Consider the following 15434-nt stretch of genomic DNA (forward strand, 5'->3'; position numbering starts at 1 on the left):
ACAGCGCCCGATGCAGGGCTCAAACTCATGAACTGTGAGATCATGACCTGAGCTGAAGTAGGACAATTAACTGACTGAGCCACCCAGGTTCCCTCCCTCTCTCACCCTTATCTTTTCTTTCTTTCTTTTCTTTTCTTTCTTTCTTTCTTTCTTTCTTTCTTTCTTTCTTTCTTTTCTTTCTTTCTTTCTCTTTCATTCTTTTTCTGTTTCCTCCCCCCCTCCCATCTCATCAACCTTCTCCTTATCTTCCGGTGAATTACCCAGGTCCCACGTGTGCTCTTCCCCATGTCATTCTTCTCCACTTGTAAGGGTGGCATCTATTCACGGGGACTATACCAGAGGACAGGAATGGGTCTTGCCTATGCCAGTCAGTGCAAGAGTATGGCTGAAGCCTCCAGCACCAGACACCTTGTGGTTGCCTCCAGGGCATTGGCCTCAGACCTGTATGCCTCTATGTACCCCCGCCATGCAGAGCAGACAGTCTCTCTGTCAGCCCAGCACTGCATCACTCACCACTTCGTGCTGTTTTCCCTGGCAGGAGTTGGGGCTCCTTGTCCCCCTCTGCCTACAAACTCAGGCATCTCACCTCTGTGCCCATCTTATCCTTCACTCCCTCAGTGCCTTCACCATACTTTATTCGAATTAGCTCTCTCTCCCACTAATCTGTAAGCAAAGACTATGTTTGATTCATCTCTGTATCCCCAGAGCTATACACAGACGGTACATTGTGAAGAAGTAAACATATAACAAATGCTTATCACAGGAACAAGTGAAAATTGGAGGATTTGCATCCTGGTGTTGACTTCTTTGAACTTCTCAATCACTGGCCTATTTTTTTCTTTAAAAAATTTTTTAATGTTTATTTATTTTTGAGAGAGACAGAGTGTGAGCGGGGGAGGGGAAGAGAGAGAGAGAGGCACATAATCTGAAGGAGGATACAGGCTCCCAGCTGTCAGCACAGAACCCGATGTGGGGCTCAAACTTGCTGATCACAAGATCATGACCTGAGCCAAAGATGGGCACTTAACCAACTGAGCCACCTAGGCACCCCTTGCCTATTCTTTTCTTAGAGAAAAATGGGAAGTTTGTCCAGATTGATTTTTTTCCTCAAAGACAACTTAGGGTAGGCTCACTGTTGATTGGGCAGCAGTACTCATTTATTCCACAAATACTTACTGAGCATCTACTATGGGTCTGGCACTGCTGTGTGTGCCTGGGATACATCCATGAGCAAGATAGCCTTGTGAAACTGACATTCTGTATATCCATGCCTCATCCTCAGCACGAAGGAGATTTGAGTGCTGGGAGCCAAAGAGGGCCACTAAGATTCCCATACCAGCTCCTTGCAAGATGTTTTACTTCATTTAAGGGAAAGAGGGGGTGGGGGTGGAAGCTGCATGGGAAGTGATTTCAGCTCTGTTTCCCTAAGCTGACTTCCTGTCCCTTCCTTGATGTAGGAGAAACGCCCCTGTCAGTAGGCCACACTCATGGCATGTGGCCAAGCTGCTGGAGGGATGCCCTGAAGTGGCTACCACCATGCATTTCCCTTCTGAAACCTTCAGCTTGTCCTGGCATTCCAGCTGCAACACAAGGTGAGTCTAGAATCCTCCCCTTCAAGATGAACTGGAGGGTAGACCATCTGGCCACTCCTACCCTTCTGCTCTAGTCCCAGATGCATGCTATAGAGCCCAGAGTGCTATAATGGAAAATGGAGTGGGAATCCATAGTACCTGGGTTCTAGTCCTAGGCTACTTACTGCTAATTCTCTGACTTTGGGACAGTCCCTTTCCTTCTAGAAAATATTTCCCTGAAATACTGCACTTGGCTTGCAAGACACCACACTCTCCTACTTTTCATCCTATTTCAGTGGCTGCTCATTTTCAGTCTTTTCTCCTAGTTCCTCCTAATTCCCCCGGGTCTCAATTCAGGAGGGCACTGGGGCTCAGTTCTGGTTCTCTTCTCTAGCTACAATGACTCACTGATCTCATCCAGAGTTCATCAGCTCTGTCACAGGGCCAAAGCCCTCAGAATGGGCACCTCTCTGAAGAACAGGGTCTATTTGCCATGAGGATCTCTCAATTCAGGGGGCCTAGTATTGTCTGTTGTGAAAACAGCTGCCCAGAAGGGGAAGAGAACTTTTTCTGCAAACTCAGAGCCCAAAGGGCTGCTTGCCTCAGCTATCTTTTCCATTCCACAACAAGAACTTCCCTCTAAGAAGGAATTTCTGGTGATGAGGCTCAGGGAAGCTAAGGGTTGAGTTTGCCCCCAGTCAATGACTTTATTTAGCACCAAAAGACAGGAGCTCTGGGCAGAGGCAGTTCTGTTCTGGAAGAATACACTGAAACACATTCTTAGCTTGGCTTCTGTTTGAGTGGGGGTGTGGTTGTCTGCAGCAGGAAGGGTGGTAGGGTGGGTGGCAGGTTGCCTTACTAACAAGGAATTGATGGATTCTTAGTCCAGAAGTCACGTGAGCAGAGTGGCTAAGTGGCAAGGCAGGAAGCAAGTATGAAGGGAGGCTGATCTGGGGATCTTGGGAGCCCTTGCCACCTCTCAGTTCTGGGTCTCTGAACTATGGCCTTTCTGAGAACAGTCTGTGACCTCAGGGGTTCTAGGCATAGGGAGTTACTGACATGACTTGGCTCACTTTGGCTTTGTTTGTGGGAAATGGTACTTAAAATTCAAGATTGTGTCTTATCCCAGTTCCTTCCTTGGTCTCCCTGGTTTGGCTTTGCTATGGGGGATGAGGGAGTGATGGGTATGCAGGGCCAACCATAATATCAACACTAGTGATACAGAGGGTGCTGATAACAATATCAATTAAAACAAAAAGTAAGAGAGCAGCAGCTAGCTGTGTATTGAACCTTTGCTAGGGCCTGGGCTGCGACAAGAGCTTTACATTTATTAACTGATGCCACCCATAAAGCAACCTGATATTATATTATTATTATTATTAATACAGATATTATTATTATTCCAGTTTAACAAATAGTATAGCAGAAAAGCTAAGACATTGGACTCACAGAGGCTTGGGTTCAAATTCCAGCTTTGCTTCTTTAGCAGCTATGTGAGTTTGTCAATTTACATTGCTAAGCTTGTTTTCTCAGTTATTGGTGGGGGGATAATAATCTGTCCCCTTCAGTCTGAAATGAGACATTGTAAAGTGCCTGGCACATTGTAGGTCCTTGGTAAATGGTCAGGATCACTACTACCAAGAAGAGAACCAGACGCTGCCTAAATTCCAGCCCTGTCTGGGTCACAAGCTACAGCTGGGTGATCTTGAGAAAATCACCTCCACAAAATCACTTCCTTTTGCAGGGCTCGCTTTACTCCAGCAATTCTCAAAAGTGTGGTCCCTGGACCAACAAAGAGTACCAACATCACCTGGGGACTTGTCAAAGGCAAAAATTCTCAGGATTCACCCAGACTTAACACTCTGGGGATGGGGCCCAAAAACCTGTGTTGTTTGGACAAGTCCTCCCTGTGCTTCTGATGCACATTCAAATTTGACAGCCAGTGATTTACAAAGTGGGCTTGCTGAAATTGAATCAATCCTTTAGAGTCTCTCTCTAATACTAATATTCTGTGATTGTCTCTCCTGGCAGAGAGCCACATGCTGACTTCCTAAGGACAGTGACAGGCCAGAAGCAATTCTAGACTCACTGGCAGCAGGGAAACAGAGCATAAGCCCCAGTGGAGTTCTTACACTTTTACTCTTTGGGATCTTGCCCTCTCTTGTTTCCATATGTTGTTTTGTCTCCCATTTTACCACGTCTCTCTGGCGCCCCAGTATCCATATCTTTGTTTCCCTTCTTCCTTTTTTTGCCTTATCTCCTTCTTATTTGTGGCACGGGTGCCTCTGGGTTGTTCTGCCTTCTCCCACGGCAGGGCTGGCCATGGCGGGAGAGGGATGTGGTAATTTGGCTAACTAACCAGTGTGCCCTGTGTCTTGCAGTGACGTGTGTGTGCAGTGGTGTCCACTCTCCCGGCACTGCAGCACTGAGAAAAGCAGCTCCATTGGCAGCATGGAGAGCCTGGAGCAACCAGGCCAAGCTTCCTATGAGGGCCACCTCTTGCCCATGGATCAGAACATGTACCCCAACCAGCGTGACTCAGCCTATAGCTCCTTCTCAACCAGCTCAAATGCCTCTGACTGTGCCCTTTCCCTCAAGCCAGAAGAGCCAGGCTCTGCAGACTGCATCATGCTAGGCCCGGGGCCAACAAAAGCTGCCAGTGGCCGGCCCAATGTGACTGAGACCTCTGGAGGTAGCCGGCGCACCACCAATGGGGGCCACCTGACTCCCAGCTCCCAGATGTCATCCCGTCCACAGGAGGCCCACTACTCTGGGCCTGTCAAGGCTACCAGAGGCCCACCACAGCCTCCAGTGAGGCGAGACAGTCTTCAGGCCTCCAGAGCCCAGCTCCTTAATGGAGAGCAGCATTGGACCTCTGAGCATGTGGACTCCTTGCAGCAGAAGGAGATAGTGAGCTTAGACACCGTGCTATCCCTAAGGAACCCTAACAGGTTCTGCTGCCTCAGCGGGCAAGACCAAGTGACAAATGAGGGCCATCAGAACTGTGAGCTCAGCCAAGGTCCTGAATCCAGCCAGCAGGACTCTGAGCAGCTACTGATGGAGGCCTCAGCCAAAGCCATTGGATTCCCAAAAGTGTATGACAAAGCTTCCAGCATAGATTCCAGCCCACTCAAGAAGGCTTCAGCAGAACCAACTAAGGCTGCTTCTCTTGGCAGCCCTCCACACCTCACAGGACCCACGGGGCATCGTCATAGTGCCCCTGAACAGCTTCTGGCATCCCACTTACAGCATGTACACCTTGATATGAGGGGCATCAAGGGAATGGAGCTCCCAACTGGGGAGGATGGGCATGAGTGGACTCTGTCACCTTTGCATAGCAGCCACACAGGGAAGAAAAGTCCATGTTCCTCCACAGGAAGAGCCCAGGACCAGCCTAGCAAAGAGAGAAAGACCAGGCAAGTGGATGACAGGTCTTTGGGTTCAGGACACCAGAGCGCAAGCAGTTCCCCACATGGAGAGGCTGATGGACACCCTCCAGAGATAAGTTTCCAGGACCCAAACAGAGCCTGTAGAGCAAGCAGTGAATTAGCCAGCCAGCAGCCCTCTGCCTCTGGCTCCCTTGTTCAACAAACCAGAGATTGTTATTCAACCACTAAAGTAGCTGGCAGCATGGAGGCTACTGAAGAAGGGGACAGTGAACCCAAGGAATGTGGCCAGGTAGGTGGGAGACGAAATAGAGGGCCCCGGGGCCGCTCAATCCAAAACCGGCGTAAGAGTGAGCGTTTTGCTACCAATCTGCGTAATGAGATTCAGAGGAGGAAGGCCCAGCTCCAGAAGAGCAAGAATCCCTTGTCAAAGCTGTGTGACACTAAGGAGCCAGTGGAAGAGACTGAGGAGCCCCTAGAAAGTACTCCACGTTCTGCCTCGAACTCATGTCTTCTATCTTCATATAAAAAACCACCTAGCCCCAGGGACAAGCTCTTCAACAAGAGCATGATACTCAAGGCTAGGTCTTCAGAGTGCCTCACCCAAGCCACTGAGAGCCATGAATCTAGGACAGTCTTAGAGGGACAAATAAGCCCCGGCCAGAGGCCTGGCCAGCCCTCTTTTGGCCTGAACACCTGGTGGAAAGCATCGGACCTGTCCTCCTCAGACTCTGAGAAAACAAATGTTCACCATGGAGTCTGTGGAGGTCACTGGAGATGGTCTCCAGAGAACAACCTACAGCCACATGTGGCACTATCCATGGAAGGCCCTTCTAACCCAAGTGACAGCAAGGAATTGAAGGTTTCTACTGCCCAAGCTGGGGAGGAAGCCATCCTCCTTCCCTTTGCAGACAGAAGAAAGTTCTTTGAAGAGAGTAGCAAATCTTTATCTACATCACATTTGCCAGGTTTAACCACTCATAGCAATAAGACTTTTACCCAGAGACCAAAACCTATAGACCAAAACTTCCAGCCAATGAGCTCCAGCTATAGGGAATTGAGGCGCCATCCAATGGACCAATCATATCATTCTACAGACCAACCATATCATGCCACAGACAAATCATATCATTCGGTGTCACCCCTTCAGTCAGAAACTCCTACATACTCAGAATGTTTTGCAAGCAAAGGTCTAGAACCATCCATGTGCTGTAAGTCACTGCACTGTGGGGATTTTGACTACCACAGGACCTGCTCCTACTCCTGCAGTGTCCAGGGAGCCATAGTCCATGACCCTTGCATGTATTGTTCTGGGGAAATCTGCCCTGCTTTGCGAAAGAGAAATATGATGCCAAACTGCTACAACTGTCGGTGCCACCATCACCAATACATCCGGTGTTCAGCTTGCTATCATAATCCCCTGCACAGTAGCCCTGAGGATGGCAGTTTGGCACCTAGCAACACTTGGAAACCCAGGAAGCTGACAGTGCAGGTGAGAACTTGGTTCTTGGATAGTTTTCCTTCCATTATTCTCTTGGTGAAGAGAAAGTGAGGCAAATCATTGGAAAATATAATGATTACAATTCCTTTAAACTGTATAGCCCTGGCTTCCCCAAGTGGTAGCTTAGTAACCTGGGGTAAGACACTCAGCCACCAAAGTTGCAGTTAACCCATCTTCAGATGAAAATGACATTTGCCTCACAAAATGGACAGAACTGGGATGTATATCCTGACTGTAAAATTGGTATCTGAGTGACCTTGAGCAAGTAAGTCATTCAACCACCAAAACTTGCATTACATGACCTTTTAAAAATGTTATTTATTTATTTTGAGAGAGAGAGAGAGAACATGAGCAGGGGAGGGGCAGAGAGAGGGAGAGAGAATCCCAAGTGGGGTCCACACTGTCAGTGCAGAGCCTGATGTGGGACTTGAACTCACAAACTGTGAGATCCTGACCTGAGCCGAAACCAAGAATCAGATGCTCAACCGACTGAGCCACCTAGTTGCCCCACAGTTACATGATTTTTAAACGGGAAAAAAACAGAACTTTTACCTCATAAAATGGCTAGTACTGAGAGAAGTCTTATTACCTCATCTCTAAAGTAGAGGAAAATAATGGCTGCCTCATAGATCAGTTGTGAAGATCAAACAGGTCTAATGCCTGACAGAAAATAGCACTTATTCCCTTCCAAATCCTGCTTAAAAATCTACTTGGACCTGCAAAATTTGTAAATGTCCCCCAGGTTTTCTAAAGAACAAATCCTTATGCCCTTCTCCAGCCTATCTTTGTCAGAGGCCCAGGTCTAGACTAGCTGTTGTTATACTCTGGTTATAACCTACCCCCCACCCCCAAACACAGGCTACCACCAATCCCCTAAGGGACTCCTGAGAGGATCCCCTATGTCCTTACCAGCTCACTGCCAGGTTCCTTCCCCATGGCTTCCCTAGCACCACCTTTTGGCTGGTGCACTCAAATCAGAAGTTAATTCCTGTGTTGAACTGTTGTTGCAGAGGCAGACACTCCTGAATGACTTAGTGTGTGGAGTTCTTCAATACACATTCTTTGAAGAAAAAAAAAAAGGAAACTTAGGGGTGAAAGAAGCCTTACACAAAAGAGTATATGCTATTCCTTTTATGTAACATTCTATAACAGCTATTCTGTGGGAAACAAGAAAACACTGGTTACCTACTGAAGGTGCCACAGAGATTGAGCAGGAAAACGCATGAGGGAACTTTGTCAGATGGTGGTAGTGTTCTGTATCTTGATAACCATTTGAGTTACACAGGTGTATGCATTCATTGAAACTCAACAAATGTGCACTTAATACTTGTGCATTTCCCTGCAAGTAAATTTTGCCTAAAAATATTATAAACAAATATCAAACTTTATTTAATATGTATGCTGATGTTTTTGAAGTATATTGATGTATACAACTTATAGTTTTCAGCATACAAATGTTGCAAATATTTAGCTATTTATCCCTAGAATTTCATGTTTTTGATGCTATTGTAAATGGTATTGTTTTCTTAATGTCAAGTTAAAATTCGTTGTTAATACTATATGGAAATACAATTTAATTTTGTATATTGGTCTTGTATCTTGCAACCTTGCCAAACTCACTGGTTCTAGTAGCTTTGTGGTAGATTTTAAAAAGATTTTCTATATAGACAATCATGTCATCTGCAAATGAAATTGTTTTTTATCTTCCTTTCTATTGTGTATACATTTTCTAGGGGAGGGGGGGCCTTCTTGCACTGTCTAGGACCTCCAACACAATGTTTAGTAGAAATAGTAAGTGTGGCTAGTGTTGCATTGTTCCTAATCTCTCCATATTAAGTTTGATGTTAGCTATAAGTTTTCATAGATGCCCTTTGACAGCTTGAGGAAGTTCCCTTTCATTCTTAATTTGCTGAGAGCTTTGGTCAGGAGCAGATGCTGGATTCTTTAAAATGCTTTGTCTATATCTAGTGGAGTGATCCTATAGTTTTCTCTTTTACTCTATTGATACGGTGAATTCTATTGATTGATTTTTGAAATAAGAACAAGACTAGATTTGCTAATATTTTGTTAGGGATTTTTGTGTTTATGATGATCAGGGATTTTAGTCTGTAGTTTTCTTATAATGTCCTTGTCTGGTTTTCATGACAAGATGCTGGCCTTACCAAATATGTCGGGAGGTTGTTCCTCCTCTTCCATCTTCAAAAAGAGTTTGCATACTACTGGTATTATTTCTTCCTTAAATGTTTAGTAGAATTTATCATCGAAGCCATTGGGGCCTGGAGTTTTCTTTGTGGAAAGATTTTAAACTACAAATTCCATTTCTTTAATAGATACAGGTCGTTTCAATTATCTTTTTCTTCTTGAGTGAGCTTTGGTAATTCATCAAGAAAAATCTGTCTATTTTCTTTAAGTTTTCAAATTTATGGGTATAAATCTCTTTTTCACTTTAAAAATGCATCAAGAATGTAAGATAGATTGGTGGATGGGTAGAGGAGTGAATAGGTATGGAATCAGGCAGATGTAGTAACATAATCATTGCAAAATCTAAGTGGTGGGTATATAGATGATTGTAAACTTGTCCAACTTTTCTGGATGCTTGGAAATACTTAAGACAAAATGTTGAAGCAAAGAGGAGAGGAAATATAAAATAATGTTTAAAAAATCACTGATGCTGGAACCAGACTGCTTGCATTCAAATTCCTAAGCTTCCCCATGTGAAAAAAAATGCAAGTAATAACTTACTTCATAAGTTGGTTGAGAGGATTAAATGGTAGAACATGGGTAAAGCGCTTAGAACAGTGACTACCAGAGAGTTATCATCTTTTGAGTGTGAGTTATTGTCTCCTAAACTAAAGGGAGATTTGAGCATAGTTTGAAATGTTTGCTGAAAGAAGGTCCTGCGAGTAGACAGTAGAGGAAGTAGGCTGAAGTTGGGGGAAAGGACATGATGGCTTGCAGGAGTATTGGCCCAGAGCTGGTAGCTCCATAAGAGAAGGAGATGAAATGTGAAGGTTGCAGCAGTTGGTAGCAGCAATGCAGGTGTGCCTGTGCCCACACCATACCTCTCCTTTTGTACTCTGAAGGAAGGGGACACAATGGGTTCCCGATGCCAGTGAGACCAGCTCAGCAAGTCTGCTTATACACTAGGCTTTCAGATATGTGGAGCCACTTCATGCCTGTTCTTCCCCTGCCACCTGAACACACACACATGTACATGCCAGACATAGGAAAACTTACAATATGGGATAGGACACCCCAGGTCAAATGACCAAGGTGGTTGTGATGGTCGGTGGCTGTCTGAAGTAGGGTTGAGATTCTGCTCCTTATGGCCCCTGAAAGAGGTTAGGGAGCTAATTATCTCCTTAGTACTTTAAGAGAACTAAAATCAGCATGCACTTACATTCCTCATACTTCATGCCAGTTAGTTTTTCACATATTATCAGATTATTTCATTTAACAATTGTTTGAGATTAAGGTATAATAGGATCCACATTTTTAAATTATTTTTTATTTTTTATTTTTTATTTTTTTGTGTTTATTTATTTTTGAGAGAGACAGAGTGCAAGCAGGGAAGGGGCATGGCGAGAGGGAGACACAGAATTCAAAGCAGGCTCCAGTCTCTGAGCTGTCAGCACAGAGCCCGATGCGGGGCTCCAACTCATGAACTGCAAGATCACAACTTGAGCTGAAGTCGGACACTCAACTGACTGAGCCATCCAGGCACCCATACAATCCCCATTTTATAGCCAAGGAAGCTGAGGCTCACAGAGGTGACACATCTAGCAAGTGGCAAACGCAAAACTTGAACAACATAACCGTAACTGACATTTGAGTATCCACTTTGCACTCAGTATTATTCTAGGCACTTTATATGTATCAACTCATTTAGTCCTGGAAGCAATCAGGAAATAGGTACTGTTATTATGATGATCTCACTATTAAATAGCTGGGGGAGATAAGCTAAAGAGAAACTGTGTAGTTTGCCTGAAGTCATACCACTAGGGAAGGGCAGGTGTGGTATTTGAATCCATGTCATCTAGCTTTAGAGGCCAAGCTTCTAGTTGTGCTACACTGCCTCTCCATAAGCTAATTGAAAAGCCCAGGCCCAAACTGAGGGTTGATGGGGGGAAAGGGGAGAGGGGAAAATGCATGATGGGCATTGTTGGGATGAGCACTGGGTGTTGTATATAAATGATGAATCATGAGAATCTACACCCCAAACCAAGAACACACTGTAGACACTGTATGTTAGCCAACTTGACAATAAATTATATTAAAAAAAATAGAATATACTATTTAAAAGGTAAAAAAATAAAAGCCTTGGTTAATATTGTCAAATTCTCCTCCTGAAACAGTGCTTGTCTTCCCCATAACCTTGTTAATATTTAGCATTTTCATTAAGTTTAACCTGGGCCAATCAAATAAAGACAAAATTGGAATGCAAAAAGAAAAAGAAAGGAAAGCCCAGGCCCTCTCCAGTATGGCAGGATGCCTTCTAGCAGTATAACTTCGATTGGGGCAACAATTGAACCCCATCTGCGACAAGCTGTAGGGATCACTGCCTCATTGGTCCATAGAGTACAGGCAGTTTACACCAACTTAAGTGATTCAAGGAAACAAAGTAAGGTGATACTGGGGAGCTGAAAAGGAGATTGCAAATTGGGACAGGACTTTGGTTTGGCCACTGCTATTTACTGAGCACTTTCCACAGGGCATGGACAGGAAATCCTGGCTTCCATTGTGCCTGAATGAGTAATAGTGTCTTTGAGGGCAGGGACATCTCAGAAGGGTGTTGAGGCAGAGTTTGAAGTCTAACAAGTGGTCAGAGCTGCTCTAATATGACAAGTACAGGCAGGGACCGCTCTGGTCTTGGGAAAGCTATAAAACCTCATCTTTCTTGTGACTGCTAACATCTACAGCCTCTCGCATGCCAAGCATTGTGCTAGGCATTCTCTATGCATATCCCATTTTGTACTCACTCCCGGGAAGCCAGCAAAGCTTGATGGCATAGCCCTTATTTACTAGATAGGAAGCTGAGGTTCAGAGAGGTGATAAAACTTCCCTCAGACAGCACAGCTAATAAGTGTCGTAGCCAGTATGACAGACACTAAGTATCTTACCCCCAAAAGGGAGTAAAATTTTTTTTTTACTGGGGCAAAGGTTAATAAAACTTTGAATAGGACTAATGACAGCATTGGAGGAAGAGGGAATTTGGGAGATCAGTGAGGTTTAGGAAAAATTGTGCTTTCCTGTTGAGTTAAGCTTTGGGTTGCCAGGTAGAGAATGCTGGATGCAAAGTCAGGGAGAATGTCAAAAGGCAAATTTGCATCAGGTTTGGAGCTAGAATAGGAAGGGAGGAGCATTTTTACAAATGGCACATATGGCTTGAGCTACAGTTTGCTTGGGCAAAGCCCTTAAGGAAAAAATGGCCAGGGTGGAGAGCATGCTTCTGTAATGTGGGGACCGTGGCACCTGGCACTCGTGTTCCCCAGAGATGAGCCCGCCTCAGCCTCTACTAGTGGATCTGGGAGGAGAAGGAAGGGCCCCTGCAGTACAAAGATGTGCTGGCATGCATTCTCTGTGTGTGCCTCACCTTGGGAAAAGGTTAGAGCAGCACGGGGCTTCAGGCCTGAAAGCCCCCTCAAGGGCCAGGGCTTCGAAGAAGATGCTTTCTATGTTAGAAGAGGCAAGAGGAATGAGCAGGTTCATGTAGCAGAATAAACAAAAAGACCTCCTTCACAAGAGCCAGAGCAAACAGCAAACGTGCTAAACTGGTTTACAAGATGGTTTGGGAGGGGAGTGGAGAAAGAGAGGGAAACACGGAGTTTCTAGAGCACATGATCCAGGTCTCTGAGTACTCTCTTAGTCTCTGCATGCCCCCAGCAGTTCACCAGGCCTCTGGACAGAAAGGCAGCACTCCAGGTGCATATTTCTCTAGCCTGTGTGAGAAAGTAGAAGAAACCAAGTGCGGGGAGCGGGGTCTGGCCAGGGACAGGCTTCTGACCTCTTCACATTTTTGAAGACATCTGGATACCTGGATGCTCAGAGCTCCCTAATTTATCACAATTTTGCTTTGCAGGAATTTCCTGGGGATAAATGGAAACCAATAACAGGAAACAGGAAGACCAGCCAGTCAGGGAGGTAAGTGATCACTCAGGGAGTAGGGTGTGTTGATGTCTCTGAGACTTCTATAGAAATTGCTAAGATCTTCTGTTTGCTCAGTTTCCTTTGAGGAACCTGGCCTGGTGTGTCCATACCAAGAACTTCATACCACAGATGTAATCTAGCCTGCTCCCCAGGCAGCTGGGCTACAGACCAAACTGATCACTATGACATTTTGGAATACATAGTATTCCCCATAGTATTGTGGGGAAGTGTGCCCCTCAGCTCAGAGGCCTGGGGCAGGCTTGCCCAGCCACAAGGACATGTGGGAGCAGATCATGCTGAAATATAGGTGAGACGGCATAAAGTATGCTCACATCCACAGCAGCCACTGAACAATTAATTGGAAAGGACAGAGACGAGATAAGACTGTCCAGCTACCACTGTGCCTTTGCCTCCTTTGTTGGAGCCACCTGTTTTTGGCCTCTGCCACCTTTCTTTTTACAGGGCTTTGTGAAGAACTTAAGGCATATCCAGGGGCAGATCATGCTAATGATAGATTAAAATTCCTGGAAGAAGGTAGGGACATTTTTGCAAATGGCACATATGGCCTGGACTAAAGGAAAGAGAGTTGCTTGGGCAAAACCCTTAAGGAAAAAAAAAAGTAGAGAGTCTACTCCTGTAATGTGAGGAGCTTGGCACCCAGTGCTTATGCTCCCCAGAGATAAGCCCACTTGCCATAGGTGACTAGAAGGAGTGGACAGTTAGTTTTTCCAGTTTGCTCTCCATCAATCAGCCTGGCAGCCTTCTTTTTCATGAAATTCCTTGATATGTTCTTTTAGCCAGTTCTTCTCTGGGTCAAATTATACAAGATACCCTGAAATTATATTGATTCTTTGACTCAAACTCTAGAAATGAAGGAGGAAGAAGGCCCTTAGTTGTGCCTCTGTGGGGGCACCAATGGAGAGAGCACCAAGGAAGTGGACTAGAATCCCGGGTCTTCTGACCCCCTGTGATTTGGTGGTACATGCAGGAATAATTTTGGCTTTCTTTTGACTCCAAAGTATGGGGCACCCATCAGGTTTCTGGTTGGCCATGAGAAAAGAGAGGAACCCAACATTTTTGAATAATCTACTAAGTGTCAGTCACTGGACTGGATCTTTTTTAACCCATAATCTCATTTATTCCCCACAACAGTTCATTTCATTACATATTTTATAGATGAGGTCACACAACCAATAAGCGATGAAGCCAGAATTTGGACCCAGGTTTGTCTGGCCCCAAAGTTTATGCTTTTCCCCTTACAACTTCATCGATTAGGATCCCAAAGGAAACCTTTCAAAAGGATCCCTCAGCATCCTGTCTCAGAAGTCTGAGGCCTTTGGAACTCTCTGGCTGGTCTGATTCCCTGCTGTGGATCTGCTGAGTTTCCCATATTAGACTGAGACCTTTGAGAGAGGAGACCACATCTCAGCCTTATCTTCTTACCACAGAGACTTATCCTCTGTGCCTAACATAGCGCCTGACACAGAGAAGTCCCTCAAGAGGTATTTGCCGTTGGCTTACCAACTGAGGAAACAGAGCCTCCTCCACCATTGAATGGGTGAAATGACACAAAAATAATAATGCTAACTAACATCTCTTGAGCACATTGCTCTATTCTAGGCACCAAAGCACTTTACAAATATTTACAGCTGACCCTTGAATGACACAGGTCTGAACTGCATGGGTTTGCTTATACATGGATTTTTTTTCCAATGAATACAATACAGTACTTTAAATATATTTTCTCTCCTTAATGATTTTTCAAAATGTTTATTTATTTTGAGAGAGAGCAAGTGAGGGAGGGGCAAAGAGAAACGGAGAGAGAATCCCAAGCAGGCTCCACACTGTCAGCACAGAGTCCTACACCCACATGGGGCTCAATCTCACAAACCATGAGATCGTGACCTGGGCTGAAATCAACTGACTGAGCCATCCTGGTGCACCCCCCCAACTTATGATTTGCTTAATGACATTTTTCTTTTCCCTAGCTTACTTCCTCATAAGAATATAGCATACGATACCTAAGACATACAAAATATGAGCTCATTGACTATGTTATCAGTAAGGCTGCCAGTCAACAGTAGGCTGTTAATAGTTAAGTTTTGGGGGAGTCGAGAGTTATACATGGATTTCCAACTGCATGGGGGGTGGGGATTGGTGTCCCTAACCCCCACATTGTTCAAAGGTCAACTGTGTCTATCACCATAACCTAAAGGGGTAGTTATTATTAGTCTCTCTGGCAGAAGAAACTGATAAATTCACTTGCCTAAAATCCCACAGGTGTAGTAAGTTGATTAGACCCAGGTGGTCTACCTTTAGAGACACTAGACTCAACTACAGTGCTTCTACAAAATGGTTCTCTTCCCAGTCAGCCTGTGAAGTAAGAGGACTTTATTCAAAACCTAGTGTACGCACTGCCTTTTTCTAGGCAAGCAGGGGAGTATTAGAGAGCGAGCATCAGGAAGCACAATGCCTGTCCACCCACAGCTTGAGCAAGGAAGACTAACCCACACAAAGTTAAGTAGCAATAATCATAAATTACCACTTACAAAACAATGTGCTGCAAGCTAAGTTACACATATTATGTTATGTTTTATATTTTCCAAGATCCTGTCAGGTATGTATTATAACTAGAACAGTGGCTTTCAAACTTGAATGTGCTTTAGAAACACCTGGAGGGCTTGTTAAAACACAGACAGGTGGATCCTACACTTACCCCCCAACCCCTTCCAGAAACTGTGATTCAGTAGGTATGGAATAAAAGTAAAAATCTGCATTTCTAACAAGGTTGCCCAGGTGATGCTCATGCAGCTGGTCCTGGGATCACAC

General features: G+C 44.9%; 1 protein-coding gene across 2 annotated transcripts in view; it reads left to right on the forward strand.

Moving 5' to 3' along the window:
- The window catches only part of SHROOM4 (shroom family member 4), a 283870-nt gene that overhangs the window by 235271 nt on the left and 33165 nt on the right, over positions 1-15434 (forward strand). For both annotated transcript variants that reach the window (XM_081793784.1, XM_081793785.1), the window contains 3 exons: positions 1458-1592; positions 3953-6449; positions 12538-12599. In XM_081793784.1, coding sequence (XP_081649910.1) covers positions 1458-1592; positions 3953-6449; positions 12538-12599 — 2694 coding nt within the window. The remainder of the gene's footprint in view (positions 1-1457; positions 1593-3952; positions 6450-12537; positions 12600-15434) is intronic.

Source organism: Panthera onca, chromosome X, assembly GCF_046562875.1.
Source record: "Panthera onca isolate mPanOnc1 chromosome X, mPanOnc1 haplotype 2, whole genome shotgun sequence".
Lineage (NCBI taxonomy): Eukaryota > Metazoa > Chordata > Mammalia > Carnivora > Felidae > Panthera > Panthera onca.